The sequence below is a fragment of the Peromyscus leucopus genome, chromosome 15 (assembly GCF_004664715.2).
Source record: "Peromyscus leucopus breed LL Stock chromosome 15, UCI_PerLeu_2.1, whole genome shotgun sequence".
Classification (NCBI taxonomy): domain Eukaryota; kingdom Metazoa; phylum Chordata; class Mammalia; order Rodentia; family Cricetidae; genus Peromyscus; species Peromyscus leucopus.
Genome location: NC_051076.1, coordinates 15,836,968 through 15,864,296, shown reverse-complemented (window position 1 = coordinate 15,864,296; position 27,329 = coordinate 15,836,968). Strand labels below are relative to the sequence as shown.

The 27,329-nt window shown below is 47.5% G+C and overlaps 2 protein-coding genes across 3 annotated transcripts in view; one reads left to right on the top strand and one right to left on the bottom strand.

The window, feature by feature from the left end:
* Window positions 1-1,572: 1,572 nt before the first annotated feature.
* Ccdc185 (coiled-coil domain containing 185) lies at window positions 1,573-3,634 on the bottom strand. The gene has a single exon (XM_028894542.2). It carries the CDS (start codon window positions 3,549-3,551, stop codon window positions 1,701-1,703), a length of 1,851 nt encoding a protein of 616 aa, XP_028750375.1. The 5' UTR covers window positions 3,552-3,634; the 3' UTR covers window positions 1,573-1,700.
* Window positions 3,635-18,469: 14,835 nt separating this feature from the next.
* Window positions 18,470-27,329, top strand: part of Susd4 (sushi domain containing 4) — a 129,396-nt gene continuing 120,536 nt past the window's right edge. For both annotated transcript variants that reach the window (XM_028894571.2, XM_028894569.2), the window contains exons 1-2: window positions 18,470-18,630; window positions 19,238-19,420. In XM_028894571.2, the coding sequence (XP_028750404.1) occupies window positions 19,273-19,420 (148 nt within the window). In that variant the 5' untranslated portion in view covers window positions 18,470-18,630; window positions 19,238-19,272. The remainder of the gene's footprint in view (window positions 18,631-19,237; window positions 19,421-27,329) is intronic.

The window sequence follows — 27,329 nt, the reverse complement described above, 5'->3', positions numbered from 1 at the left end:
GTAAAGACGTCGCTACTCAGTGATGCAAGCCTGACCACCTGAGCCAAATCCCTGGAATCCACGTAAAGTTGCCCTCTGACCTCCACATGGACACTGTGGGATGTGTGCCCTCCCCCACATACATACAATAACAACAAAAATAACTTTACATCAAGGTTGTTTTTTTTTTTTAAAGAAAACATTGCTTTTCAGTAGAAGCTGAGAGACAGGATGGGTTAATTTATATTGCTGCTAGCTCCTTATATTTAAAAAGTCATATTACTGAGTCATGTTTAGTCACTCATTTAGAGCCTAGTTAAGCTAATTAGGCACAATGTGGGTAGACAGAATGACATCACGTGCCTCCTTCAAAAGAGACAGAGAAATAGAGGGGAAGAGAAAGATGCCAATAGAACCTGGATGCGTAAGGCTGAGCAACCACCACCACCCCCCTACCCCCATCCCCCCATCCCTCCATCCTCCACCCCTACTCCAAGAAAGACCAGATATATTCTAGTGGTTTATTTCTTTTCTCTTTGAGACAAGGCCTCATTGTGTAGCCCAGGCTGGTCCTGGAACTTACTATGTCACAGCCCAGGCTGGCCTATAGTGCTGGTATTACAGGTGTGTGCTGGCGGGGTTTCACTGAGCTCTTAGATACCATGCCTGTGGTGGGACAGTTGAGACACAGTCCTGGTGGATCATAAACATTTAGTGCCATGAGTAGGATGTCCAAAGAACTCCTCAGTCTGGGAGGAACTATGGAACCATTTACCAAACAAAACAAAGCAACACACACACACACACACACACACACACACACACACACACACAACAAAACAAACAAAAACAAAAAGGCAAAAAACAAAACCAACCAAACAAACAAAAACATTCATTCATCACAGAATATCAATTGCATGGAATGATCTGAGAAAAGCGAGAGAGAGAGAGAGAGAGAGAGAGAGAGAGAGAGAGAGAGAGAGGATCGTGGTTTGCAACTAACACTAGGTTAAAAGTCTCTATACTGTAGGCTTTCAAGCTTAAAAGTGTACCACTGACTCTTCAGAAAGGATTAGAATATACAAGATTCCCAAATCTAGTTGCTTAGAAATTCTCCTAGACCACCCTTGCTTTTTACCCTGGCGACTCCTCAGGTCTCTCACCCTCCACATTTTATCTTTCTAAAGCTGTAGATTAGGACAAAATTTTACCAAGTCATGTCATAAAAGTATTCCCAATTGTACATTGTATGTGTGTATGTATGTATATGTATTTTGAGACAGGATTTCTTTGTGTAGCTCTGGCTGTCCTGGAGCTCACTCTGTAGACCAGGCTGGCCTCAAATTCACAGTGATCCGCCTGTCTCTGCCTCCCGAGGGCTGGGATTAAAGGTGTGCGCCACTGCCAATTGTACATTCTTTTCTGGCTCCTCTAACTCCAGCCTCATGTGTGCTTCTAGATTCCTTGAAAGGCAAATGAATGTTTTCTGTTTCGCCTCGAAACTCAAAAGCCAAGCAATTTACACAACTGACCCCCACCCCCATTTTCTCTCCCCAACCCCATCTATACCACCCAAGTGAATCAATGAACTAATTCATGGGAGGAAATTGCAGCTATTTTATATATTTTTTAAAAATCAATGCACGGTTAAAATCAGATTATAGAGCGGAATCGCACGATGACATCTCTGGCTGGGTTGTTGCCGTCCTCCTCCTGGCTTCTCAGTAGTTTCCACTGGGCTGGTGCATGGGCAGCGGGGTCTCTGATGCCACGTGGTCAAAGCAGCGGTCTGCCTTGGAGGCTGGGGAAACCTTCTGGAACTCCTGGAAGATGGGGTCTTTCCCTCTGGTCATCTGCTGGACCCTTTGTTCCTTCTTCTTGATGGCTTCCTTGATGCCCTCAATGTGACTCTTCTCCTCCTTCTCCGCTTTCAGCTTCAAGATCTGATGGTTCTTTTCACGCAGAATGTTCAGCTCCTCCAGGTGCTGCGCCCTGTTGCTGGTGGTTTTGGGCGCCTGACCCCTGGCCTGCCTGATCTTCTGCTCCGCCAGCTCGGCCAGGATCCGCTTGCTCACCTGGCGCTGCTCCTCTGCCTCCTCCGCACGCCACCTCACTCGCTGAGGCTGCTCTACCTCCCTTTTTGCCTTCCCCTGCTGCTCCCGGTGCCTCTCCTTAGCCAGACTTTCTTGGATGTCCGGGGGATGCTGGGAACTCTGCTCCAGCGACAGCTTCCTGAGGAGTTCCTCCGCCTTGGCCTGGCAGTCCATGAGAACCTTGCGTGCCTGGAAGTTGACGAGTGAGCTCAGGTTGCTTTCCTGAACCTTCTTCTGGCTCTCTGCCAGGTGCTGTTGCCTCTTCAGACAGGCCGCCTCCATCCTCTTCCGCAGCTGCAGCCGGTTCAGGTCCCGCAGACTCTGCAGCACCCTCTCCTGCTCGCGCAGACGCTGCACTTGACACTGTTTGAGGTGCTCGGCTTGTGTTTGCACCCTGTCTAGCTTGTCCAGGCCTCGGTGGTTCTCTGGGTTGTCAGGTGGCATCCGCCACCCACTCTCGCTCTCCGACTGGATAGTGCTCTTCGCCTGATGGTCACGCCGCGGGCCCGGCTGCTCCCGGCCCTGGTGAAACTGCTCATGGCCCCTCCGTGGCTTGTGCAGTTCCTTCAGTCCTTGCCACTGCTCCTGGCTCTGCTGCAGCAGCAGCCTGCGCTCTCTCTCCAGGGTCAGGTGGACTTTCTGGTCTGAGCGCTTCAGCTCCTCCCAGGCGACTGCGGCCTGTTGCTGCAGCTCTCGCATCTTCTGGGCCTTCTTGAGCCGGCTCAGCACCAGGGCCAGGATCTTCTGGTCCCTGGAGGATATCACCGCTTCGTCCAGCTTGCTCTTGAGGACCTGAGCGTGCTGGCTACTCCTCTCTTTGCAGGAGGCGGAGGGCTGGGAGTACTGGTGGGCTAAGGACTCAGTCCGGTCACCACTACCCCTCTTCTGGGTGCACACACAAGTGGGTTGCTTCTCGAACTCTGGGGAGTGCACCGAGGACTTGTCCGTGAGAACCGAGGAAGGGGACCAGAGATCTACAGGTCTGCACACCGGCACTGCCCACCGGTCTCTGTTGTGTGTCTTTTCTAAAAGCAAAGTCCCAGCACTCTGGGGGCTGAAAGCTCCCCCGGGGTATGGCGGGGACGAATCTCCGGGGCCTTCAGAGTAGCGCGGGTAGGGCTGATCCGGCTGCTGCAGCTGCTGCCAGGTGCTGCCGGACTTGGTCGGTGCCTCCCCGCAGGCTTCTTCCAGGCGCCGGCTGACGGACCTGTGCTTCCTGGCGCGGTCCGAGGGTCTCCGGGCCACATGTGTCAAACTGTGGCTTTCTCGTGGAGAGGCGATATAGCCACGCCGGCGGGGCCGCCCTGTGGGCGAACATTTCTGGTGTATCGTCTCGGTCTCAGCGCCGGGAGTCCGGGCCCAGGAACTCACAGATGACTCAGGCCAGCCCAGCCGTGCTGAGAACTCCCGCTTTCTACCGGGCGAGGGCTCCCCAAACTCCCCATAGGACCATGGGGAGAAGAGGTGGAAGCCGGCCATGCTCTCTTCCCGGCGGGCCCAGAGTCTACACGAAGGTCGGGGGACCTTCAGGGGGCCACTGAGGACACCCACCCCACTCTCAGGTCCTGGGATCCACGTGGCCTGTGACGCTCCCGCCACTTCACAATGCATCCTTGAGCCATCAGGTCTTTGAAGGCCTTGGTGCACAGGGGCTTTGATGAGATAGGGCAGAGTGGGCGAATAGATGCCTCGGAGAAGCTGGCTGGAAGTCTAGAAAATCAGGGGTGGTATTTGGAAATGAGGATCGTGATGCCACCAGTGTTTTAGCCCCCTGAATTAGTGGATTTGTGAGAGCCCTTGGGCCAAGGGCACCATGCTAAAAACAGAACACAGTGGGAGGGACAGCCAAACTGTAGTGTAGAGGACCCAGGGGAGTGCTGGTCCTCGGAGTCACATCTCTTTATTTTTACATTTGTTTTAGTGTGTGTGTGTGTGTGTGTGTGTGTGTGTGTGTGTGTGTGTGTGTGTTATTGTGTATGGACAAGTACAAGCCATGGCTGGCATGTGGGCAGCAGAGGACAACTTGCAGACGTCGGTTCTTTACACCATGTGAGTTCCAGGGATCAAACTCAAGCTTGGAGAAAGCTCCCTTTACTGGCCAAGCATCTCCCCTCCCTCACTATTCCCAATTGGTCCACACAAGGCCTGGAAAGGAAACAGCCTAGGAAGCACCCTGGTCAGGACCTTAGCAAGCTCAAGGGATGCTTCCATGTTAACCTTTGTAAACTTTAAAACAGCAAGAGGCAGTTCGGACTTTCATCTAATGTGCCAGTTACAGCTTTTTATCAAAACATGAATTTTGTCCACACTGTTTTGAAATAGCACCCCCCTACGATTTCATTTATTTGCCATTTTTTTCCTCTACTTTTGTGGGAATCCCTCACCCCGCTCCCCTTGCTGAGAGACAAATGAGTCCCAGTCTTCCACTTTCAATCCATGTAACATTGGACAAGTTACTTCCACGATCCTGGAGTTCGGGAAAGCTGGGTGGGCCATGGTGAAGGTTAAGTGAAATGAAATGTATGGACAGCCTGGCACCATAATGCATTCGATAAATGCTGCCCTACTAAGTTTCCAATTAAAAGTTTTAACACTTAATGTATTAGCTTACAAAAATTTCTGCAGATTTCTAGCTGAAGAAAAGAGTTACTAGATTAATGCAGTTTTACTGAAGTTTGGGTAAAGTGTAGAGAGCAGCAACCCTCGGGGGCTGACACACCAAACTCTGGGATTCTGCCATTTTCCTCATCTAGGGTTGCTATGGTCTGGATGTATGCCCCCAAACTGCATGCTTTGAAATCTAATCACCACCATGATGGCATTAAGAGGTAGAGGCCATTGGCAGAGAGTTTAGTCATGAGGGTGGAACCCTCATAAATGGGATTAGTGCCCTTGTTCCAGAACGTCACTCCAGTTTATGAGAATTGGCCCCAAGATGCTGTGAGATGGAAGGCAGTGGCAAACACACCCAGAGAGCACTGGGTGCCCTTTGTTAGGACTCACTGGCAGGTGTATGGCCCCAGGGCGTAAGATGAACAGCGAATTACCCTTGATTTAGGTTAGGAGACTTAGATAGTGGTCAGGACCAAAAGTGACTTCCCTCAAGTCAGACAATATCAAGGATGCCAGGAATGTTCCTGATGCTCAGGATACCAAGATCTGGTTTGTAAAGCTCTTTCTGTTGGCTTATTTGTGAAGATACATCCCACCTCTGGCTCTCGGGCCAAATGTGCCCCTCTAATAGCCATAAATATGGCCCAGTATAAAATTGATGACTTACTTAAAAGTTTGTTGTGTGTGTGTGTGTGTGTGTGTGTGTGTGTGTGTGTGTGACTCCATTACTCAGTTCTCGAGTATGAACTTTGTAGATGACAACAGAATGCCACGATGTCAAAAGATGCTTGAAAGCTTGAAGACTGTGTGAGGCAGCCAGCCAAGGCCATCCAGGAGCAATGGCTCTCACTCATCGTGACTGTAGTAACCGCACACTGAATCCATACAGCCCTTATGAAAGGAGAGCCAAGGAGGTGGTACTCGCTGCCAAGCCTTATATTCCGAGTTTGATCCCTGGGACCCACTTGGTGGGAGGAAAGAGCCATGCGACTCCCACAAGTTGTGCTCTGACCTCCATATTCACATTGTGGCACACTCATATGTACATACACACACACACACACACACACAAAGTGTAATAAATATAGTGTTGAGCACTAAAATCATCTCAGGTCCCTGTGTACTTGTGTGTGTTCATGAATTCGAGTATGCCACAGTGTGCACATGGAGGTCAGAGGGTCAGAGGACACTCACCTATTGAGAAGCAAAGGCCAGCAAGGTGCATTGCCTTTTCCTCAGGCTTCTTTATATCTGGGTCGCCGGCAGGAAGGCCCAGCCACACCCTCTCTGAGGGAAGGTCTTCCTTTCATAGTTAATCCTTAATGGCTAGCAAATATAGACCCAAGACCAATGTCTGGGACAAACTAGTGGAACACAAAAAGGAAGCTTTTTGAGGGGCCTGGTGGGGTGGCTCTAGACCTTAGAGCACACCACACCTATGTCTCCATATCCCTGCACGATCCTTGGAGGGCTCCAGCTACCTGTCATGTCAGCACTCCCAGGAGCACATGAAAGAGATGCTTTGTGAACGCCAAGGTGCCAAGCATCCCTCGATGCTGGGACCAACCAGTCTCCTTTTTATTTGGTAGTGGAAACCCCAACGGATTGCATTGTGTCTCAGAATGTGGCCTTCTACCAAAGGAAGACCTAGGCCTGCCTTCTTAATTTGCTGGAGGGTTGAAAAATATGCTGTGACCCCACAAGTGAATCCATGGGATGGAAGTGTGCTCTGTGTGCTTATGGTTCCTGTGGAAACTTGAAAACTTTCTCTCTCTCTCTCTCTCTCTCTCTCTCTCTCTCTCTCTCTCTCTCTCTCCTCCTTCCCTCCCTCCCTCCTCTCTTCTTTCCCCTATTTGTCTCTTTTTTTCTTTCTTTCTCTCTCTCTCTGCCTAGCTCTTAATGCTTGGTAAGCTAAAGGGGAGAAATTAGTTAGATACTCATGTAGTATGAGCACTTGAACACAGATTGTTCAAATGGACATGTGCTTAAGTATAAAATATATAATCCTGTGGACTGGAGAGATGGCTCAGCAGTTAAGAGCGCTTTCTGCTCTTGCAGAGGACCTGGAGTGTTGTTCTTAGCAGCCATGGTGGGCAACTCACAACTATCACCAGCTCCAGGGGATCTGACATCCTTTTGGACTCCACTGGCACACACTTGGTATACACAATAAACAGAAATAAATATTGTAAAATGAAATACAACCAAATACAAGCAAAATATGTATTGGAATCTAAAAATGTAACACAAAGAATAGCCCAATCTATTAGTGCTTTTTATTTTACACTGGTTACATTTAAAATGATGGTATTTCAAGCCCATCAGACTAAATGCAATATATTATCAAAATTAATTTCATGATTCTTGTTTTGATATGAACTAGGAGATTTAAATTTTCATATATGTAGATGTAATATACATTATGGTATGCTTATTTTGTGTGAAAGATATTTTTAAAGTTTAACTGACACATAAAAATTACAAATTCATGGGATGCTGTGTAATATTTTGATATATTCATGCATCATGGGATGTTTAGATCAGGATAAACAAATATGTCTCCTCAAACATTTATCACCCCTTGGTTGTGGAACTTGTGAGATCTCTTTGTCTCCCTTTCTGACGTGTACGGTACCCAACTGTTATCTATAGTCACCTACTGTTTGTGGCTCTGGAGAGCCTTTGCTGTCCCATGGCTGTTACTTAGCATCCATTGATCAACCTCTCTCCATCCTGATCTGTTTCTGTTGGGCAGAACTGCTCTAAATACTGAAAGCTTCCCAGTGCTCAGGCTGTAAATAAAAGCTTTCAGTACACAGGCAATTTTTATTTTATATAAATGTATTGCTTTGAAATCTGTTTTCTTTGTGGTGTGTGTGTGTGTGTGTGTGTGTGTGTGTGTGTGTGTGTGTGTGTGTGTGTACACATATACAGTGGCGTACATGTGAAGGTCAGAGAACAAACCTGGGTATCATTCCTCAGGCACCCTTCATTTTTCATCTGAGACAGGGTCTCTCCCTGATCAGATATTTGTCCAGCTAGGCTAGTAGAGCTGGTCTTTGAGCCTCTGAATCCACCTGCCTCCAGCTTTCACCTCTCCATCACTGGGATTACAGGGGCATCCTGCCAAACATGGCTTTTTATGTATGGACTGGGGATCTAAACTGAGGTCCTCACATCTCCAAGGCAAATACCTTCCTGACTGAGCCATCCCACAGCAGCCAAAGTCGCCTTTTCTAAGAGGAAAAAATATGTCAGAAGGATTTTTGGTTTTGTTTGTTTGTTTATTGTTAATCCCTGGATGGTAGAGCAAATTATAAATTTCAAAATTCAGCTTTATGATATACTGTTTATGACCCAGGATTCAGGTTCTTTATGCCCCACCTCCATGGTTCCCCTACTACACAGGAAAACACATGGTCCCAAGCAACAATACCTAAAAACACAGGCCTGACCTCTCTCTGTGTGCCTGCAATGCACAGTGAACTCACTTAAGACATCAGGAACACAGAACAATTAAAAAAAAAAAGCATACAAATACTCAGGGAGAAAAGTGAAAAACAACTTAGGATGTATTTATGCTAATAGAGCACTAAGCATGAACATTCTAGCCTGTAAACAACTTCTTCTTCCTTAAAAAAAAAAAAAAAGAAAAGAAAATAGCAGGTTAAGAACCTGGAAATAGGCAAGTTAAGTTGCCATGGAAACAATCACAGTGCAAATATTCCATGTGGATGAGAGGTAATGTGTGTAAAAATGATGGCTGACACAGCCCAAGCATGTGTGTGAACATGCCTCTGAGTGCTCCATCTGTAAACCTGACCATGACAACGCTGAGCAGGGCCTGCTGTTTCCAGAGGCACCGGCTGAGGATTCCAGAGATCATGAAGCTGGTAATGAGCAGAGGATCCAGAACTGGAATTTGGGTTCTCTCACCCAACATAGCACCCACCTACCCAGCCTTCCACTGTCAGACGTTCCAGGCTAATGCTACTCACAGAGAAATGTGTGTGCGTGGACCAGAGCAGAGGGGATTTTAGATACTTGTAGTTCTGCTGCAGCCTAAGATTTTAATACTTTCCACACTAGGAACCTGAACCCAGTTACTAGTTAGAGATGGTAATTAACAGATTCTCATGAAGTAAAGGAGAACTCATGTATGTTCAGAGCCAAGGGTGAGCCAAAATCCATGGGCGAGGGAGGTTGGGGGGACATAATACTACAGTCATCAGGTCACTCAACAGTGACGCGGAAACCACACTGTGTGATAGTCGTTTGCTCTATAGTACCATATGTGCTTTAGATTGGTACACACAGGACCAAGTTTACCCTTAATGGCTCACCCAATAAGGTGACCCTTCTCAATATAAATAACATGGACAATATATTGAATAAATGTCCATATTTTTAAAGAATGTTCTGGTTGGAACTTTTTAAAAATCGGAGTCTTTTATCATTTTCTTTTTCCTGTTTTTGCTAAAGTCGAGGCTAGTGTTTTTAACTTCAAGGAGCATTTGTTTTCTCAGAAAGGTCCGAGTGAGGGAAGACAGCTGTCTTAGGGCTTTAGTGCTATCAAGAGACACCATGACCACAGCAATTCTTAGAAAGTAAAACATTTCATTGGGGTGGCTTGCTTACAGTTTCAGAGGTTCAGTCCATTATCATCAGGATGAGGAGCATGGCTGCGTGCAGGCAGACTTGGTGCTGGACCTGAGAGTCCTCATCTTGCAGGCAACAAGAAGCCGACTGACTGTCTCACTGAGGGAAGCTTGAGCAAAAGAGATCTCAAAGCCCGCCCCCACAGTGACACACTTCCTCCAACAAGGCCACACCTCCTAGTAGTGCCACTCCCTTTGGGGGCCATTTTCTTTCAAACCACCACCATAGGACTGCAGTAGAAGGGCGGCACCTGGTGGCTGTCTGTGATTGTGGACTGTGTGTGTAGTACAGTGTATGGGCCATTGTCGATCCTTGGCTGGTATTGTCGTAGGGCAGGAACTCCACAGTCCGCTGAAATTCCAGCCTCTGCTCCTGAGCAGGGCTTATTATATTATGGAATGGTTTTCAGAAGGCAGGGCACGGTGCTCTTTTCCACTCAAAGCCACCCACGGGCAGGGCTGGAGAACCCCAGCAATTGTGGGCGACTCTCTGTGCACTCAGAGACCACTTCTGTCCACAGGGGCTGTACAAAGCCCCTTTGTCCAGCCGCCACAGTCGCACAGCTGGAGGAAGCCATGAACTGCCTGCTACTCCTTGTAGAGTGGTGCCCCCTCCCCGCCCTCCCTCCCCCAAGTGAAGACCTCACTGCGCACTCTCACGGCTCCCTTAGAGAACGAGAGCTTCTCTTTGTGGTCTGTGTCCACCGTACAGCCACACCTGGAGGTTCTATGGACATCTGATTAACCAAGTTCTCCTGCAACAAGTTCCAGGAGAGACTGTACCTCGTCCCCCACTGTCTCGACCACCCGGTAGACATCTCCAGGTTCTACAAGCTCCCTGTAGTGCCGCAGGGTAGTGACCAAGCCTTTAGCACATGCTCCTTTGGGAGACACTTACCCAAGCAGTGGCCCACTTCTGGGCCTCCATCTTCTTCCTTTATGACCCAAGGTGGAAACTGTCCCATCTCATGCCAAAGCACTCTTAAGATTCTGTCCCCGACTCCCTCCTGAGCTACTGTCCTATTCTGTAGTCCCCGTAACGTCTGCTCTCCGCCTTGCCTTCCTCCTCTCTCCTGATGCTCACACTGAGGTCACTGTTCTCCAGGACACTTGGTACTTTCAGTCCAGAGCTCTTCTGTCTAGCAGAGCCTTCTGCAGTGAGGAAAGTACTGTGTGTCCACTGCTGTCCCTTGTGGAGGCCCCTAGCCGCCTGTGGCTACAGCATGTGAAACGCAGCTCGCAGGACTGAGGACAACGATTTTTAATTTTAAATAATTACAAGCAAAAATTCGGCCTCCGTGGCTGATGGCCCCCATCTGGACAGTAGAACTTAAAAGTGTGAGCTCTGAGAACTATCACTTTAAATATATTAACATAAATTAAAACTTGACCATCTCCTGGCCATACAAACCCTGGGCAAGAAATTTAGACTCTTCAAGTGGCCAATTGTTTTCATCTAAAATTTCAACACTAATTCTAGGGGGAATCAGGTGGTTATGAATGAGAGGATTCATGGGATTACATTAGGTACCAAGTGTAAGACTGCAACCGGAACGCTTACTATGAATGTGTGGCTGTCATCCTCACACCTTTTCCTTCACTGATGTCTGAACCATGCCTATCACCATTTCAGATTTCCAGTCAGGATGCTTTGACGGCCAGCACAACTGGCTTAGTGAGTTTCCACTGCCATCTTTTAGTACGAACTTATTAGACTAGAATAAGAAATGTGAACCTCCCACGTGGTAGAGGTAGATGTGGAGTCATTAAATGTTTGCTTCTCTATATGAGAGCACTGTGTACCAGGTGGCAAAGTAAAGACAAGATTCTTAACATGGGCCATACATATTTTAAAAAGTCATGTTTCTCTCAAAGTGTGACTGTAGAGTTTAGGTCAAGACTGATATCCAGAAGTTGAGATCTGATGGCTTCTTCCCACCCTGACCTAGATCTTTTGACAGAGCTCTCTATTGTCTTTTGAGTAAAGTTCAAACTCTTCCTGGTGGCCCAAAAAGACACCCACAGCCTTACATACACACACTCTCTAGGTGCAATGAACTCTCCATAATTTCCCAAGTAGACCTGAAGTCTTCTATGTCTTATCCTTTGTGATCCTCATAGAATTAAAATTCTCCCTCGAGAATGAAGATTCATGATATAAAGTTTGCAGCAAGATTTTGCTGCAGTACAATGTACAATGGTAAGGAAGGCTCACTCCTGTGTCCTTGCATCCCAGTCCCACATGAAGAGGGAGATGGCAGAGTTAAGGAGCATTGCAATAGCCCGCCCTCCTGAGCGTCTAGCTGTTCTGTTACCCTCTGTTAATGGAAATGAAGGAAGACATTCAGCTTCCTTAGGACCTGATCGCGCCTTTGTGAAGACATCTATTCATTCAGTCAGGTCTTACAAGCATTTATTAACACTGTCTTAGGCCAAGTGGTGAAGACAAAGACTAAGTGGTTGCCGGGCGGTGGTGGCACATGCCTTTAATCCCAGCACTGGGGAGGCAGAGCCAGGTGGATCTTTGTGAGTTCGAGGCTAGCCTGGGCTACAGAGTGAGATCCAGGACAGGCACCAAAACTACACAGAGAAACCCTGTCTCAAAAGACCAAAAAAAAAGACTAAGTGGTCATCCTGGTCTTTGTCATCTTGCATATGTCTGGTATACAGCAGCTTTGTCAAAAGAAAGAGGATAAGCTTCCAGGAAACTTCACCAGTGAGAGAAATCACTTCTGGGCCAGAGGGGAGCAGGCTGGGGATAAACTATTGCCCACCTCCTGCCACTTGAGTGCAAACTCTAGATGAATAAGGATTTTTTGTTTGATCGGTTCTGTATTTTTCCATAATGAGAGCAGAGCCTGGCTATATGACATATGACTGCCTAGTCATTGAAATATGCTGGGTGTGTGAACAAAGAATTCTATACACGAGAAACGTGGCCAGGTTTGTAAGGTTCTGGAAGGCTGGTTGAGGCCTCTGTGTTTCAATGGACTTGCTTGCATCTCTTAGATGGACTTGAGTATGGCTGAGCATCTCCTAGGTGGACTTGCATGTGGTTGAGCATCATCTAGGCGGTGTTAAATGCCAGGCGAGTGTTGAGTAAGAAGCTCCACAATGGAGGTTTCTCTCCTCACCCTTTCCCCAGCATCATTTCAAATTAGTCCTCTTAAAGAAAATGTTCATGCCATGAAGACAATGATTTTAAAGAGAAGCTGAAAAAAAAAAAAAAAAGGGAAAAAAGTCAGGGTGATAACAAAAAAACAAAACAAAAGGAAAGGTCAGGAAAACACGTTTGGATGTAATTAGCCACCGCTGGAGTGGGAGTGCATCTGAAAGCACTGACTCACCTTTACCTGGTAGCCAGCTGAAGCAGAAAATTTAACCAGAGGTGGTGACCATGTTAAAACAGCTCATTAGCAACCCTTGTTTGATTTACTCCATGGACCGAACATTGCTATATAGAGGCCAAAGTTTAATGTTATTAAAAATATTTACCCAACTCAAATTCAATAAAAAGCTGAAGGTTCAGGAATTATTTCTGTCTCACCTCTCCTCCCCCACCCACAGTGATTGAATTTAACTAGTTGAAATGATGTTCTAAGCATCAGATGTATGCCAGGCCTTGAAGTGGCAGCCACCTTTGCCCAGCGAAGTCACTCAGGGTTTGTTGTTGTTTTGGTGTGTTTGTTTTTGCCTTGCTTTGTTTTGTTTTTGAGATGCCTGTCTATTAAGAAGCCCAATGGATGCAGAATTAGTTGCTGAGAAAAGACTCAAGAGCAAGAGAACATCATAGTCCTCAAGAGGCTCACCACGCAAGAGGCAGACTCTGATTTACTGTCTCTACACACTGGCTAATTCTGGGGAGGGTGACCCAGCCAGGGTAGCAAGGCCCCCAGACAGACACCAAAGAATCAGATTATAGAAAACAAGACATGGCTAATCCATAAGGAGTTTGCATTCTTAGAGGTAGAATATGGATGTTCATTTTTCTCTGCATCTGCATCAAACATTTGACACCTTCACACATGTATCTCTGGTCCACGGGGGTGGGTGGGGTGAGCATCAGGTACGTCTTTAATTGGCATTCTCAAATTTATCAGTGATCTTAAGCACCTTTCTATGTGTCTCAGTGTGTCCACACCCCCCTGAACTTGTCTTTTTGTCTTCAGACCAAAGCTAAACCTGCCTGCACGGCTTCCCAGGCTCCCCTCGACATGGCCTCAGGTGTGTCTCAGACACTGTGCCATTGGACGTTTCGCCACTGCACTGTAAATCCTCTCTTCGGTCTTCATCCCTAACCTTGCCCTCCCACTCACTGCCATTTGATCCCTTTACTCTGCTCAAACCCACACAGACACACAGACACACAGATGCCTGTACTCATCTAACATAGTGAAGTCACCTCCAGGATCCCTTCCCAGGGCACCGTCTCATTTGTACTTATTAATCTTTGCTTTCACTACTGTATAGTGGACATATTTTTTTTAGCTTCTCCATAGACGATAAACTTGTTGAATACTTCATGTTTTTGTTTTTGTGGTCCCTGTACCTAGCATGATGACTGAACTATGTCATGTGCCCACCCACCAAGTAGACTTTGTATGGACGGATGAAGTGAGAACTACATGTGCCTACATGAGCTGTTTTCTCTATTTCCCCAGCCCCTGCAACTTACCTGCTCATAGATTGGGCTGTCCCTCCAGGGTTGATGTACTGGATGGACCACAAGCTTTGAAAACGCTTAGATTTTCACAGAAACACAGCATTCAGTGTGATCCTGGCCTCATGTTCTGCATGTTCTGGGATCAGTAAGTTGACTGCACATTTCCTGGAGGTTCATAATTTAAGAAACCCTGGGAGAAGAGAAAAATAATCATTTCTTGGCTTCAGTCTTTAGTTTTCAAACAGAGTTTTCCTCAAGGTCCACGTGTTGTAAACTTAACCCCCAAGTGCTGCAAATGATTGATTGATAAATAAAACGCTGATTGGCCAGTAGCCAGGCAGGAAGTATAGGCGGGACAAAGAGGGAGGATAATTCTGGGAAGTGGAAGAGAGCTGCCAGCCTGCTGTCCAGGGAGCAGCATGTAAAGGCAGCAGGTAAAGTCATAGAACATGTGGCGACATAAAGATTTAAAAAAATGGACTGAGTTTAAGTGTAAGAGCTAGACAGTGGTAGGCCTGAGCTAATGGTTGAGCAGTTTAATTAATATGAACTTCTGAGTTATTATTTTATAAGTGGTTGTGGGGTCCGTGGTGCTGGGCAGGACTGGAGAAAACTTCAGCTACACCCAAGTGCCACAGTGTGTGAAGCAGAGCCTGGTGGGAATTGTTTGGGTTGTGAGGGCTCCATCTTGATGAATGGATTTATGCTACTCTGGGAGTGAGTAGCTTACCAAGGAATGGGTTTCTGATAAGAGGATGAAAGTCCGTCTTTTTCTGTTCTCTCTCTCTCTCTCTCTCTCTCTCTCTCTCTCTCTCTCTCTCTCTCTCTCTCTCTCTCTCTCCCACTTGGGTGTGTATTTCTTTCTGGCTACATGGTGTCTTTTGCCATGCTATAATGTAGCAAGAAGGCCCTTACCAGAAGTAGTTCTTGTTCTTGAGCTACTTAGCCTCCAGTATTTATAAATTGCCTGGCTGTGGCATTTAGCTATAGTAGCAGAAAGTAAAGGATGAGGTTTCACGACTACATCTGTGTCTGTCTAATACTCCAAGACGTCTTTAAGTCAGGAGGCTTTTGCCTTTTTCTGCAGTTTGGTAGTGAACTCCTGTAGGAGTAAGAAAGACAGAGGAGCTAAGTTTTCCATCACTTGGCAGGAAGTGAGTCACGCTCTCTCCTGCCTTCCGTCTATCTTACTTCCGAGTCTGGAGAAAGTGCATATCCATTTATATTCAAGATGGAGATCCCAGGGCCTCAGAATGTGACTTTTTTTTTTTTTTTGGAGACAAGGTCTTTAAAAAGGCAATAAGTTTAAATGAGGCCATTAGGATTATCCTAGACACCACAGAGGGATGCCCACATGAACACACAGAAGACTGCCATCTGCATCCATACCAACACTTTCCCTTTGGATTTCCAGCATCCAGAACTGGAAAAAATGGAATTCCAGTTGTATAAGCCACCAAGACCATGGTATTGTATGGCAACTGTGGAAAAAATAAAACATGAGCTAATATAGGAAACTGACAAAATGTTGTGCTATATAGTCAGCCTCCAAAGCTTCCATGGCATGAATCAGAATGGTGGGAACGTCCAGTCCTGCACTGGTGAGAGCCCAGAGTGAACATATGCTCCCTTTTCAAACAAACTCTCAGTGCTGGAGCTGAGTGGGCACTGGGGACATCAGTTAACTCTAGTTTGGCCACAAGCTAGTGAGGAGCCTGGGAATTGTCACATCAAGGGAGGTGACTACACATAATCCACAGAAGGAAAAGCAAGGGAGCATGATGCTACCTCCAATTGGATGAAATACTGACTCTCATTTTATTAAATTTATATTCACAAGTGTTTTGCCTGTTCATACACCACATGCATGCCTGATGCCCGTGGAGACCAGCAGAGGGCAAGACCATGGGATCCCTTGAACTGGAGTTACAGACGGTTGTGAGTCACCGTGTGGGTGCTGGGAATCATCTGCAAGAGCAACATTAAGAGTCATCTCTCCAGCCCTTGAAAGGTTGTCTTAAAGGAGGGGAATTTGACTTAGCTGTGTGGGTCCAGAAAGGAGAGGCAGAACCACAGGCAGAGTTTCAGGAAGGGTAGATCTAAGTTCTGCCATAGCTTTTGTTAACATGACATAAACATACCCGAGAACAGAGACAACAAGTAATTGCCTCCATGTGGCCAAGTCTGTGGGGACCTTTTCTTAAATGCTGATTGACGCAGGAGGGCCCAGCCTACCCTGTGTGTGTCAGGGGGATGGGTGTCGTTCCTGAGCAGATGGCCCTGAGCTGTAATAAGTGAGCCAGCTGAACAAGCCATGGGAAGTAAAGCTGGCAGCAAGCAGCATTCCTCCGTGGTCTCCACTTCAGCTTCCTGCCCTGGCTTTCCTCAATGATGGACTGTAACTTGTAAGCCAAGTAAACCTTTTTGGTCAGTGTTTTTATCACAGCAGTAGAAACCAAGGTAGAGCAATCCTACATAAGGAAAGATTTTTTTTTTATTTTGTTTTGTTTTGTTTTGGTGTTACAGGCAAATACAACAGGCTCCCTCAAGTACTGGATAAGGCTACATGGCCTTGTTCACAAATGATTTGATTTTTATGGTCCTGGGGGCAGAGCCCTGAGCCTCACACAGGAGCTAGGCAAATGATCTCCTACTGAGTTGTAGCCCTAGCTGGATACCACGATGTCAGAAAGGAGACTGAAGCACAGCTCCCATGTTTGGGCCTGATGAACTTGGATGTTCATGCTGGCCCTGGCATTCTGTACCAACTGACTGTTGCAGCTAAGGGAGGATTTCAGGTATGTTTGTTGCACGGTCTACAGTTTTGAGCCCTGTGGATTTGACAGCTACTTAAAGAGGGTAGACATTTTACTGAGAATAAACTGGAATAAATATTCAATTTGCAGCGAACAATCTCAGGACCTTGGAAACATGGAAAAATACCCAAGTAATGCTTTGGGGCCTCCAAGTACACACTTCAGCAGGAATGCATTTGTAATAGCCAAAAGTATTACACTTACCCTGTGCAAAGCCAACATCTCAATTTTACAAATAGGGGGGGGGGATCATTGAACTTGATTTATCTACTAAAAGCTAATTTCTCCTGCAAGAATTTGTTAAAATTACTCGCAGTAAAGAGCCGGCACAGTAAAAGCTGTAATTTCCCAACTACCTTCAGTATGTGAGATTTTGGGAAAGTCGATAGAAGGATGGGATGATTTGGTAGCTGTATCAGAAACATGGTTTTTCATATCCCCAAATTGCTACAGAATAATGGAGTGCCAGTTGTTCGAAAATACTGCCTGCCGGCACCATCTCATTAGGGCACACCCCTTAATCACCAAGGCTGGAACCTGGGTCCTCAGAGCCCAGCCCTCAGAGGGAGGCTTAGCTTGTTGGGGAACAGCAAAGGCAGGAATAGGTTGGGAGAGCAGAGCTCACAGCAGGCTGAATTTAAGACACCAGAAATGGACCGCTGACCAGGGGAACTCTCTTTCCTGGACACCTTTGATCCTTTTGGGTTTTTACCCACGGGCCATAAGCCTTGCGGTGATACCCAGCTTCCTGCATTGGCATCCATTGCCTCACTGCCCGTCACTCGCTTCCCTGGGGGAGAACCTCTCAAGAGAAAGCTCCGAGGGATGCGTGCATCTCCAAGGCAGCCAAGAGGGAAAATGCCAAGGGTGCAAGGGACGAGGAACAGAGAGAGACCCAGCCTCCTCGAGTCGTTCTCTGGGCTCTAGGAGAAGAGCAGAGCCCGCGGAGATGCTCCAGGGTCACCAGGAACTTGAGGTTTTAGCAAGGAACGCGCTCACTCCGCCCCATTCAAATTAACCCCGTCGCCGTCGGTGATGGTCCTGGGTGGGATCCCTCTGTCTATGGCCACCTTCACCATCGCAGCCTACGGTGGTGCGCACAGGGCACCAGAGGCCACCGGTGAAGGATCAGGGTACAGAGCTGGGCGTGTGCGCGCGTGCGTGTGCCTGTGTATGTGTGTATGCGTGTTCGTGTGTGTGTGTGTGTGTGGTGTGTGTGTGTGTGTGTGTGTGTGTGTGTGTGTGTGTGTGTGCGCGTGCATGTGTACGCGCGCGCGCGTGCCGCCGCCTGGCGACTCGTGCCCGACAGGTGCAGGCGCGCCGGCTTCCCATTGGCCGTGGCGTCCTCCTCCGCCCTCGCTATCCCCTTACCCCCACCAGTGGCGCTGGCTGGGATCCGCCGAGGCGCGTGCAGGCCTGCGCGCCCCAGCCCTCCCGCGCGCGCCCCCGCCTCATCCCTCCCTTTCCCCTCTCTGCGCCGCCGCCGCGCGATCCCGAGCTCAGGTAGCGGGCACGCGGGCGCCTCCCCGGGGGCGCGCAGCCCGGCCGCCTTGGCCCTCGTCACCCCCGTCTCCCCCCTCCACCACCGCCCCCCCGCCCCGGCTGCTCGGCGCGGGGGGAGCCCGGGGAGGGAGCGCGCGGCGGGACGGGTGGGGGCGGTGTAGCCCGGCAGCCGCCGAGGCTTCCGTCTCGCTCTCTCGCTCGCTCGCGCAGCGGCGGCGGCAGCAGAGGTCGCGCACAGATGCGGGTTAGACTGGCGGGGGGAGGAGGCGGAGGAGGGAAGGAAGCTGCATGCATGAGACCCACAGGTAAGAGCCGGAGCCCGGAAGGGGCTTGCCTGCCTGCCCGGGGAGGCGCGCACAGGCCGGCCTGGGCGAGTTGGCTCCGGGATCAGCACCCCTAAGGAAGGCATTTTTAAAAATAAAAATCACAGCTCAGATCTCAGAGGGGACTGGGGCAATAGGACCCTCCCAATCCCTGGAAAAGCAGAGAAGTAGACGGGGGCAGCAGGGGGCACATTGTGAGATTCCTGAGAGTAAAATGTACAGGCCCGGGGAAAAGTGTTTTCTCGGCGGCTTGATGCTAGAAGGCTTTAGACTTTCCTGTCATGATCACAACCGCTGAATCCCGGGGACCAGCACAGAGCCAGTGTGCACTAACCCCTGTCCTCTCTCCCCTCCTCCATCCCTCCCGCACGCGCAGTATCCCATGGTGGCTGCTACTCTCTGGACCCTGCATGGGGGGTGGTAGGGAGGATCTCTACCGCCGTGGGAAAGGGGGCGGGGGCTCCGCAGGGGCGAACCGGGATGGAGCCCGCAAAGCCCAGGCTCCGGGTCCCCAGGGCGGAGGAGGGAGAGCGTGGCCCCAGAGCCCGGGCAACCCCGGGGGATTGTCGTGTTCCGCTCCTGGTTGCAGACTCTTGCAAGCTGGATGCCCTCTGTGGATGAAAGATGTATCATGGAATGAACCCGAGCAATGGAGATGGATTTCTAGAGCAGCAGCTGCAGCAACAGCAGCCTCAGTCCCCCCAGAGACTCCTGGCCGTGATCCTGTGGTTTCAACTGGCGCTGTGCTTTGGCCCAGCACAGCTCACGGGTGGTGAGTGACCCCGCTGTGATGGGAGAGTCTTGGACGGCTCAGCAGGGAGGGGAGCCTGTGCTGACGGGACGGCACCGAGCCTCCTGCATACATGCAGACTTTAGGGGTGCCTGAGAAACAGAATCCTGGTGTCCCAGCCTTCGGCATAACCCCTGGAGTTCACAGAAAATTCTGTGGAACAACCGGTGCAGGTTCGCACCCCGACCAGCAGCCCAGTTGGGCTTTTCTGAAGGAAGGACAAAAAGCTTGGTCTATAATTCCCATTTTGGGCCAAGAAAGAAAAAAGAGGGATGGAAGAAGAAAAAGAGAAAAAAAAAAAAAGGCGGTATATTTGTGGACCTTTGACCTTTGATCTCTGCCCTCTGCACACAGTTCAGGTTTTGGCTTCTGGATTTGGGCAACGCTAGAATCATCACCTTTAAGAATGTGAAGGGTCTGGAAACATGGCCAGGCTGGTTGAAGGACAGGTTTATTTGAAAGTTAACTTTCTCTTTCTTGGAGGTGGTGTGTTGAGGCACGTCCGTCAGTCGCTGTCGGGGGTGGGGAGGGTTTGCAGAGCTCCAGGTGTGTTTCCGGAAGGTTGCTTAGCTAGTTCTGGTGTCCAGGGGGGGGGGGGTGTCAAGTCAAGAAGTGGAAGTTAACCGAAATAAATTGGTAGCCCCAGCCTCTGTAGGTGGCTCATCTATAACGTATCTGATTCCAAGGGAGAGGGCTAGCTTTCAGTTGTGGTAGAGGAAGACAGATGGAGTTCTTGTCTGAATTTCCCTGCTCAAGTACCCCCCTTTCTCCCTGGTGCACCACGTCCATCATCCCCGTCTGTTCCAAATATTCCTTGAGAGCTTGCTGATGTGGGCACGGGAAGGACAGCTCGGAGTCCTCATAACCGGAATGCTGTGGCTGCCTAAGGAGATTGCCATTAGATGAAAAACAAGTATTGCTCGGCATAAATGAACCGTTTCCATATTGGAAAATGTTGCTGTTTCAGAGACTCTGAAGGTGAAGATGGGGCGAATAAGTGAGTGGAAATTTAGCAAAACCAGGGGAGGAGGAGGACAGCATAGGCCCTCACACGGAGCAGTCAGTAATTCAGGCGTTCCACATGGGCAGCCATCAGATGCCCCGGGGAGGAAAGTGTTTATTGTGGTGTACAAGGAGTCAGAATTAGGGGGCCAACTCTTACTTTGGCTTTGAATGGAGTGGGCGAGTGGGTGGTTGTTTTTATTTTGTTTCTTTCGAGGTGTAACTTTTTGTGCTGTTACTCAGTTTTCACTAGAAACGTCTCTGAGGCAGGCGTCCTCTTCACAGAGGACAAGGTCAAGTGTGAGTCCAGACCATGTCTTTGTGGCCTGGCAGGGCTTTCCTCTCACTGGATACTAGCTCTACCTCATGAGCAGATGGGAATCAGTAGGCAGGCCACCACTGAACAGGCCTGGGTCTTTCAGTGTTACCTCCTGGTCCTTCCAACCAGGTCCGCATGATTTTCCATGTTCCCCACTCATGTCTCCCAGGTAGACGATAAAGGAGGTAACCAGAGTCCATCTGCATGTGTCTCCACTGTAGTGTGAGGTCTGAGCATGGGCTGGTCGATCTCCACTGTAGTGTGAGGTCTGAGCATGGGTTGATCAGAAAGGTTATGCGTGCTCTTGGCTTCATCCATTGTTTTCAGGACTTTCCCAGCTCAGTTTAGCAAGACCCTTTGGACTCACCAGTTACCTTTGTAGTTTGTGCAGAGATGTCTATTTCTATCCCCTCCCGGAGCCTCGGGAAACGGTGGGAGTAAGGGTTCCCATCACCCTTCAGTGTTACAGCCCTTTCCTCTGAGGGGTCATCTGCTGCAGAATGGCTAGTCACCAGCCTGATCTCACCTTCCACTCTTTTTTTTTTTTTTTTTTTTTGGCTGATGCTGATTTGTAGAGGAATACTTATCATTTTAGGACTCCTGTATGAATCCACAGTGTGGGTAGGAAAGGACGGTGGGGCACATCCTAAGCATTGATGAAACAGGTTTAGTTTTTTAGAAATCTCTGTCGTATCCAGATTGATAATAAAGGCAAATTTACCATTGCTCCAGACCTCTGCTCTTAAAACATCTGTGTATGTGCAAATTACCTGGAATCTTGTTAAAAGCTCGAGTCTGGTTCATTGGCTTTGGGTGGTCCCTGAGAGTCTGCATTTCTGTTTTTAATATTATTTTTGTTTCTGTGCATATGCCTCTGCCATGTTTGTATTGGTTCCCTAGGAGGCCAGAAGAGACGTTGGGTTTCCTGGAGCTTGAGGTACAAGCAGTCATGGGCGGCCCAACATGGGTGCTGGGATCTGAACACAGGTCTTCTAGAAAAGAGGCAGGTGCTCTTAACTTTGGAGCCATCTCTATATTCAATAAGCTCCCAGGTGAGCCTTTGCTACTGGTCCAAAGATCACAGTTTGATTAGCAATGCTTTAGACTAAGGTATTCCTTAAAATAAGCTGCTTCTGACTCCAGACTTCCTGACCTCCTTCTCAATTACCAGATGCAAATGACCTGCTAAGGAGCAGAAGTCTCACCCAGTATCTAATCTGTAGGTGAAACACAGCTGAAATCAGTCCTCAGAGAGCACTTTCCTTTTTTAACCTACAAAAGGTGCATATTTAATAGACACTCTTCTGAAATGTGGATTTTCATTTTTGATTGCTTTCAGAGGAGAAGGAACACCACAATAGCTAGATATAATAGTCTGAGCTAGGACGGGGGAAGAAAGCCTGTGCCCAATATAAGTATTACAGAAAAAGCCTGAACTAGAAAGGGAGAAATTGAGAAAATGACCAGACAAAAGAGGAGAGAGAAAAGAACTCCATCAAAACCGAAAGGCTTTGTCCTGGGAAGCCAGAGATCCAATTCAACTCTTTGAGCCCTAGGAGAGCTTTTATGAGCCTGGCTTAGCTTGTGGTGACTTTGGGTGGCTTTCTTGGAGATGTCTTTTGTCAGCTGGGTAGAAGGGTCCTCATTCGGAGCCTCTGAAAATGAGTATCCTGAGTGGACTCTCCTACCAGGCTTATGGGGGCACAAAGGACACTGCTGTGCCCCAAATCCTTGTGGACTGTGGCTTCAGCTGCTTTTCTTCTTTTGCCTCAGTCTGCTTTCCTAGAAGCCTCCTGAGTTTTGAGGGGTGACTAGAGCAGTCCCCCCCCAGATGTACAGGAAGAGGACCTAGACTTTGCTCTACAAATTGCTTCTCAAAGATGAACTCCTTCTATTATTGGGAACTCAGGGTGGGCGCTGACACTTACTAGTGTTGAGATTTTTGGTATGGGGGGTCTCAGCTTCCTTATCTATAAAATAAGGAGGATCTTACAAACCTTAGGGAGTTGGTATCAGGGATGGAAACGCCACAGACACGCAGTAGTTGTGGAAGGTCATGGAGAAGTGGTGGCTAAGACAATGTTATAGTTTGGGGCATCTTTGATCTATTTACTCAGTGAACCCTAAGGGCTTGTACCCCGACTCAAACAAAGGCCTATTGCTCACATTGTTCTTTTAAATCAATAGAACCCCCCCCTTATTCTCCCAGTGAAGAATTTTAAGGCATCACCTAGGTGTCATCATCCTATGTTTCTCCAGTCAGTAAATTTTTTGCTCTCCCGGGCTCCCGTTGCTCTAAGAAGCAACGCCATATCATATCCTTGTAAGCCCACTGAAGGCAGGGATCTTGACTGATGCATTTTTATGTTTTAGGCACCAGTGTAGCATCTCATTCATGGCCACATGCTCAGTTAATGTTGGTGGGAAGCAAGAAAAAAAAAAAAGATCCCTCAATTCCTGCTTCACCGTTCAGAGAACAACCGCCATGGGTGGACGAGTTATGGAAAGCTGAGGCCACGTCCAGTTGGAGGTGGTCTGGGAAAGGCTGGAGGAGACATCAGGAAGGGCCTCAGAGACAGAGAGACACTTAGAGTGGGAGGGGGTGGCAGAGATATCCTGTCCAGAGATGTAGAGATGGTCACATGATTGGACTCACCAGAGAGCAGAAAATAGTCTGATGAATGCAGGCTCTCTGGCCACAGTGAACCAATATGGAGAAGGGCAGATAACTTGGAGTCTTTTCTCGAGGGTCTTGGGAACATCCTGAATGTATCATATCAGTGGGACCCAGGGGACAGTTTGGAGTGGGATGTCAGGCAGGCTATACCTCCCACTTCCCTGCTTCCAAGTCAACTTCCATGGAAATGCGCTGTGAGGTCTCATTTGGGTCATGAGGCTGTATCTGTGTGCCAGCAGATAGGAGCAGATGCTTTCCGGGTGATCAGCTGGCTTGTAGATGTGGGCACTTGGAGTTTTATTGAGAAAAATTTGATGTGTGGTTGAGTAGAGGCTTTTCCTGGTGGTATGCTGTATCTAAAATCCATGATTTCAAGCTGAACCTAGTCAACCAAGTCCCAACTCCCAAAACTCCAGCACGTCTTTCCTCAACAAAGCCTGTGGTAATGTAAGCAGCATGGAAACCCAGCTTATTGACAGGTGAAATCCGAAAGCTTCGGGGGGTACAGAAGAATTTTCTGCACCAAGTAGCAAATCTCACATCTCACAAGCCAGAAGAGAAAAGGCAAGTCAGAGAGACCTAGTGTTTCTTTAATTCTCTAGAGTAATGGTGGGTGTCGATGGAGATCTTGACCGAGTAGATACTGATTAGAGATGAAGAAAAACGACTGTGCTATTCTGTTCATGGTGTCCGAGATATATTTCCAGTGCCTTCAAAAGGCTTTCAAATGAGAACAAGGGCTCTGCATTCTTTCCAGGATGAACAGAGTTCAAGTTCAGCCTCTGCTCTTACATGGCTGCATGGATTCCAGTTGCCAGTTATCATCATGGCCTGAAAAATATTAAGTGGAAAAGCCTAGAATAAGCAGTAAAGTGGGAGTGCCATGTTGAATAGCAGGAGAAAGTCTTTTACCAACCTGCCCAGTTCCTCCTGCATGGAATATAAATTAATCCCTTTGTCCACTGCATGAAACAGTAGGATATTTAAGATAGTATCCAGAAGATGTGTATTAGAGCATTTTTTTTTCAAGACAGGGTTTCTCTGTGTAGTTTTGGTGCCTTTCCTGGATCTCGCTCTGTAGCCCAGGCTGGCCTCGAACTCACAGAGATCCGCCTGGCTCTGCCTCCTGCGTGCTGGGATTAAAGGCGTGCACCACATATTGTTATAGATGTTCTGTTTTATTGTTTGGTATTGTTAATTCCTTACTATGTCTAACATATACATTTAACTTTATCATAGTATGTGTATGTGTAGGATAAGATGAAGTTTAGTATGTGGGATTTGCTATTGTCTGAGATTTTAAGCACCCGGTGGCAATCTTGGAATGCACACTCACAATAAGGGAGACTTTGAGGAATTGCTGGGTTCCAAGCTCTTAGCTGCCTTCTCCATCCCTCTGTTCCGTCATTTGGCACTATTACATGCCTGGAAATACACATATAAGGGGATTTAGTTTCTGCTCCCAGGGAAATATACAAATAAAACTCCTCAAAAGTTTAAATGCAAATGACTTGCACAAAAATTTCTTAAAATAGATTTTCAGTTCAATTTTAAAATCTAGTGTTATTTATTGATACTGATGAGAAAAGTGATTTTTCAGATTGCTTCTCTTTACCCTTGGTTTTGGAAGCTCATTCAGTGTTTGATAATTGAAATAACCACACAGGGTAGTGGTATGTCTAAATAGGTCACCAGGACCATTGCCTCTGAACTGAAGGGAAGAAAGAGCCAAATGAGCAAGCTTTTTAGCTTATTTGCAGATACAGTCTCCTTTTGCCAAGACATCCAGCAACATCCATGGCGGATACAAAGATGTATTAGTCTCATGTATCATGTATCTTCTTATTGGTCCATTTTCACAGGAACACACTGTTCAGCTATCACTAACCATGGAAGGTTGAGAAAGATGGGATGAATTTTTTTTTTTTTTTTTTTTTTTTCGAGACAGGTTTTCTCTGTGTAGCTTTGTGCCTTTCCTGGAACTTGCTTTGGAGACCAGGCTGGCCTCGAACTCACAGAGATCCGCCTGGCTCTGCCTCCCAAGTGTTGGGATTAAAGGTGTGCACCACCACCACCACCACCACCACCGCCCGGCCGAAATGTTAAACTGACTGAAATCCGAGGGGTTGTTAAACATTTCCAAATTGCCAGTAGTACTAATTACAAATGCCCGGAGCATGCCTTGTATGTGCCAACCCCTATTCCCGTATGTGTGTAACCTCATTTCATTCCCCACAGTGAGTGTGCATGGTGCACACCACTATTTATCCTTGTGTAATAGAAGAGGAACCCGAGAGATGACAAGAATGGGCACCTTGTCCTCTTCATTATGGCCTTTCTTTTAGTATGCCAGGACATGACGATTCCAATCTCTAATACATCCACCCCAACCCCATTTTTATGATAGTTGACCCAAAAGTGTCCACTTAAGCTGAAATTATCAAATAGTTTGAAAATTGTCCTTCCCCACCATGACACAAGGGAACTCTGGTATTGTGACCAGAAAGGACCATAAACACACTATGTGAATCCCTATGAATCCAAATTCCACAATCTGTGGAGAAGTAGAGGCCAGGGTGCCTGAACTGTGGACTCTGAGTAGATAATGGTAAGAGACCAGAAACACAAGAACCTGTCCCCCAGGTCAGAATGGGATGTTCCCTGACTCTCACCTGCTCTGAGCAAAGAGATGCCTGGTCCCTGGGACCAGTGACATGCATGCTCACCATCTCCTTCTAGGGGTTGTGACAGCTTTTCTTGCAGTTTCTATGCACTTTGGACAAGTGTTAATGATCCCTCCGCTAGCATGTGCTTAGAGTGTTAAAAGCAATGCAAACAGATTTTGTGTGTACCACTACCTGCAATTGCTAAAGGCACCAAGAGGAGATTTTTTTTTTTTTTACTATCTCTCCCATCTTTAATATCTTTATTTAAGAGACATCCTCTGTGAGGTTGCTCTCCTAGAGTCTATAAATGGTCAGATAAAGCCAGATTAGGAAGCAAGACACAGAGGCACACACCTGTATGTAACCCGAACCCTGAGGAGAGAGACTGTGGTAACTAGGACTTTTGAGCCCGAGTGAGCACTTCTCCCTTGAAATGTTACATTGGAGGAAGACTAAGATTCGATGGTTCACAAGATCTGAGAGTCAGGTGAGCTTGCTCTCCTGCCCAGGAAGACACGTTGTCTAGATGAACTCGAGGCTGAATTTTGGGAGGAATTTGGCCCAGTTTTCTTTCATCTTTACGGAAAAAAAAAAAAAAAAAAACATGTCTGAATGGTTCTAAGAGAAGTTACCCACTTGAGAAGAGAAAAACAAATAGAAATAATTAAGTGACTTGCTCACACACTGGAATTGAAAGTGCATTTTGAAATAGCTTCTTAATTGGGAGTATTGTAATTGCTTTATTAATCTTAAACAAGGTAAATTGGGAACATCGGAGAAGTCAAATGAAAACAAATTCTTGACATTATTTAGAAGTGACATTAAACCTGGGAAAACAGCAGTGAGTCCAGAAACTCATGCAGCCTCCACAGGCTGGCACTTTTGTGACCCTGTCTGTGTATTTGAACAGGTCCCGAGTATCCAGACATGGATTTGAGTGCAGAGAAGCGGGAAGAATTTCGGAGCTCAGTGGTTACTGCATCTTTGTCCAAATAAATTGAGCTTTTCAAAGGAGGATGAGTAAGGATGAGGCTCTGTGGAAAAGAAGGTTGTACTTGGCCATCTCTTGCTTCTGTTTAAAATGGTTGGCTTTTATCTCCTCGAATCGCCAGTGTGGAAGAAAAGCTGGACAACGAAGGTCACCCACACACAATATTCTCATTTTTCTGACAGGAACAAAATACAAAACAACCTTACATTTATAAAAGAGAATGTGTGGTTGGATTG

Coding starts and splice junctions, on each gene's coding strand:
- Ccdc185 (XM_028894542.2), bottom strand. CDS start 3,551: ATGGCCGGCTTCCACCTCTTCTCCCCATGGTCCTATGGGGAGTTTGGG.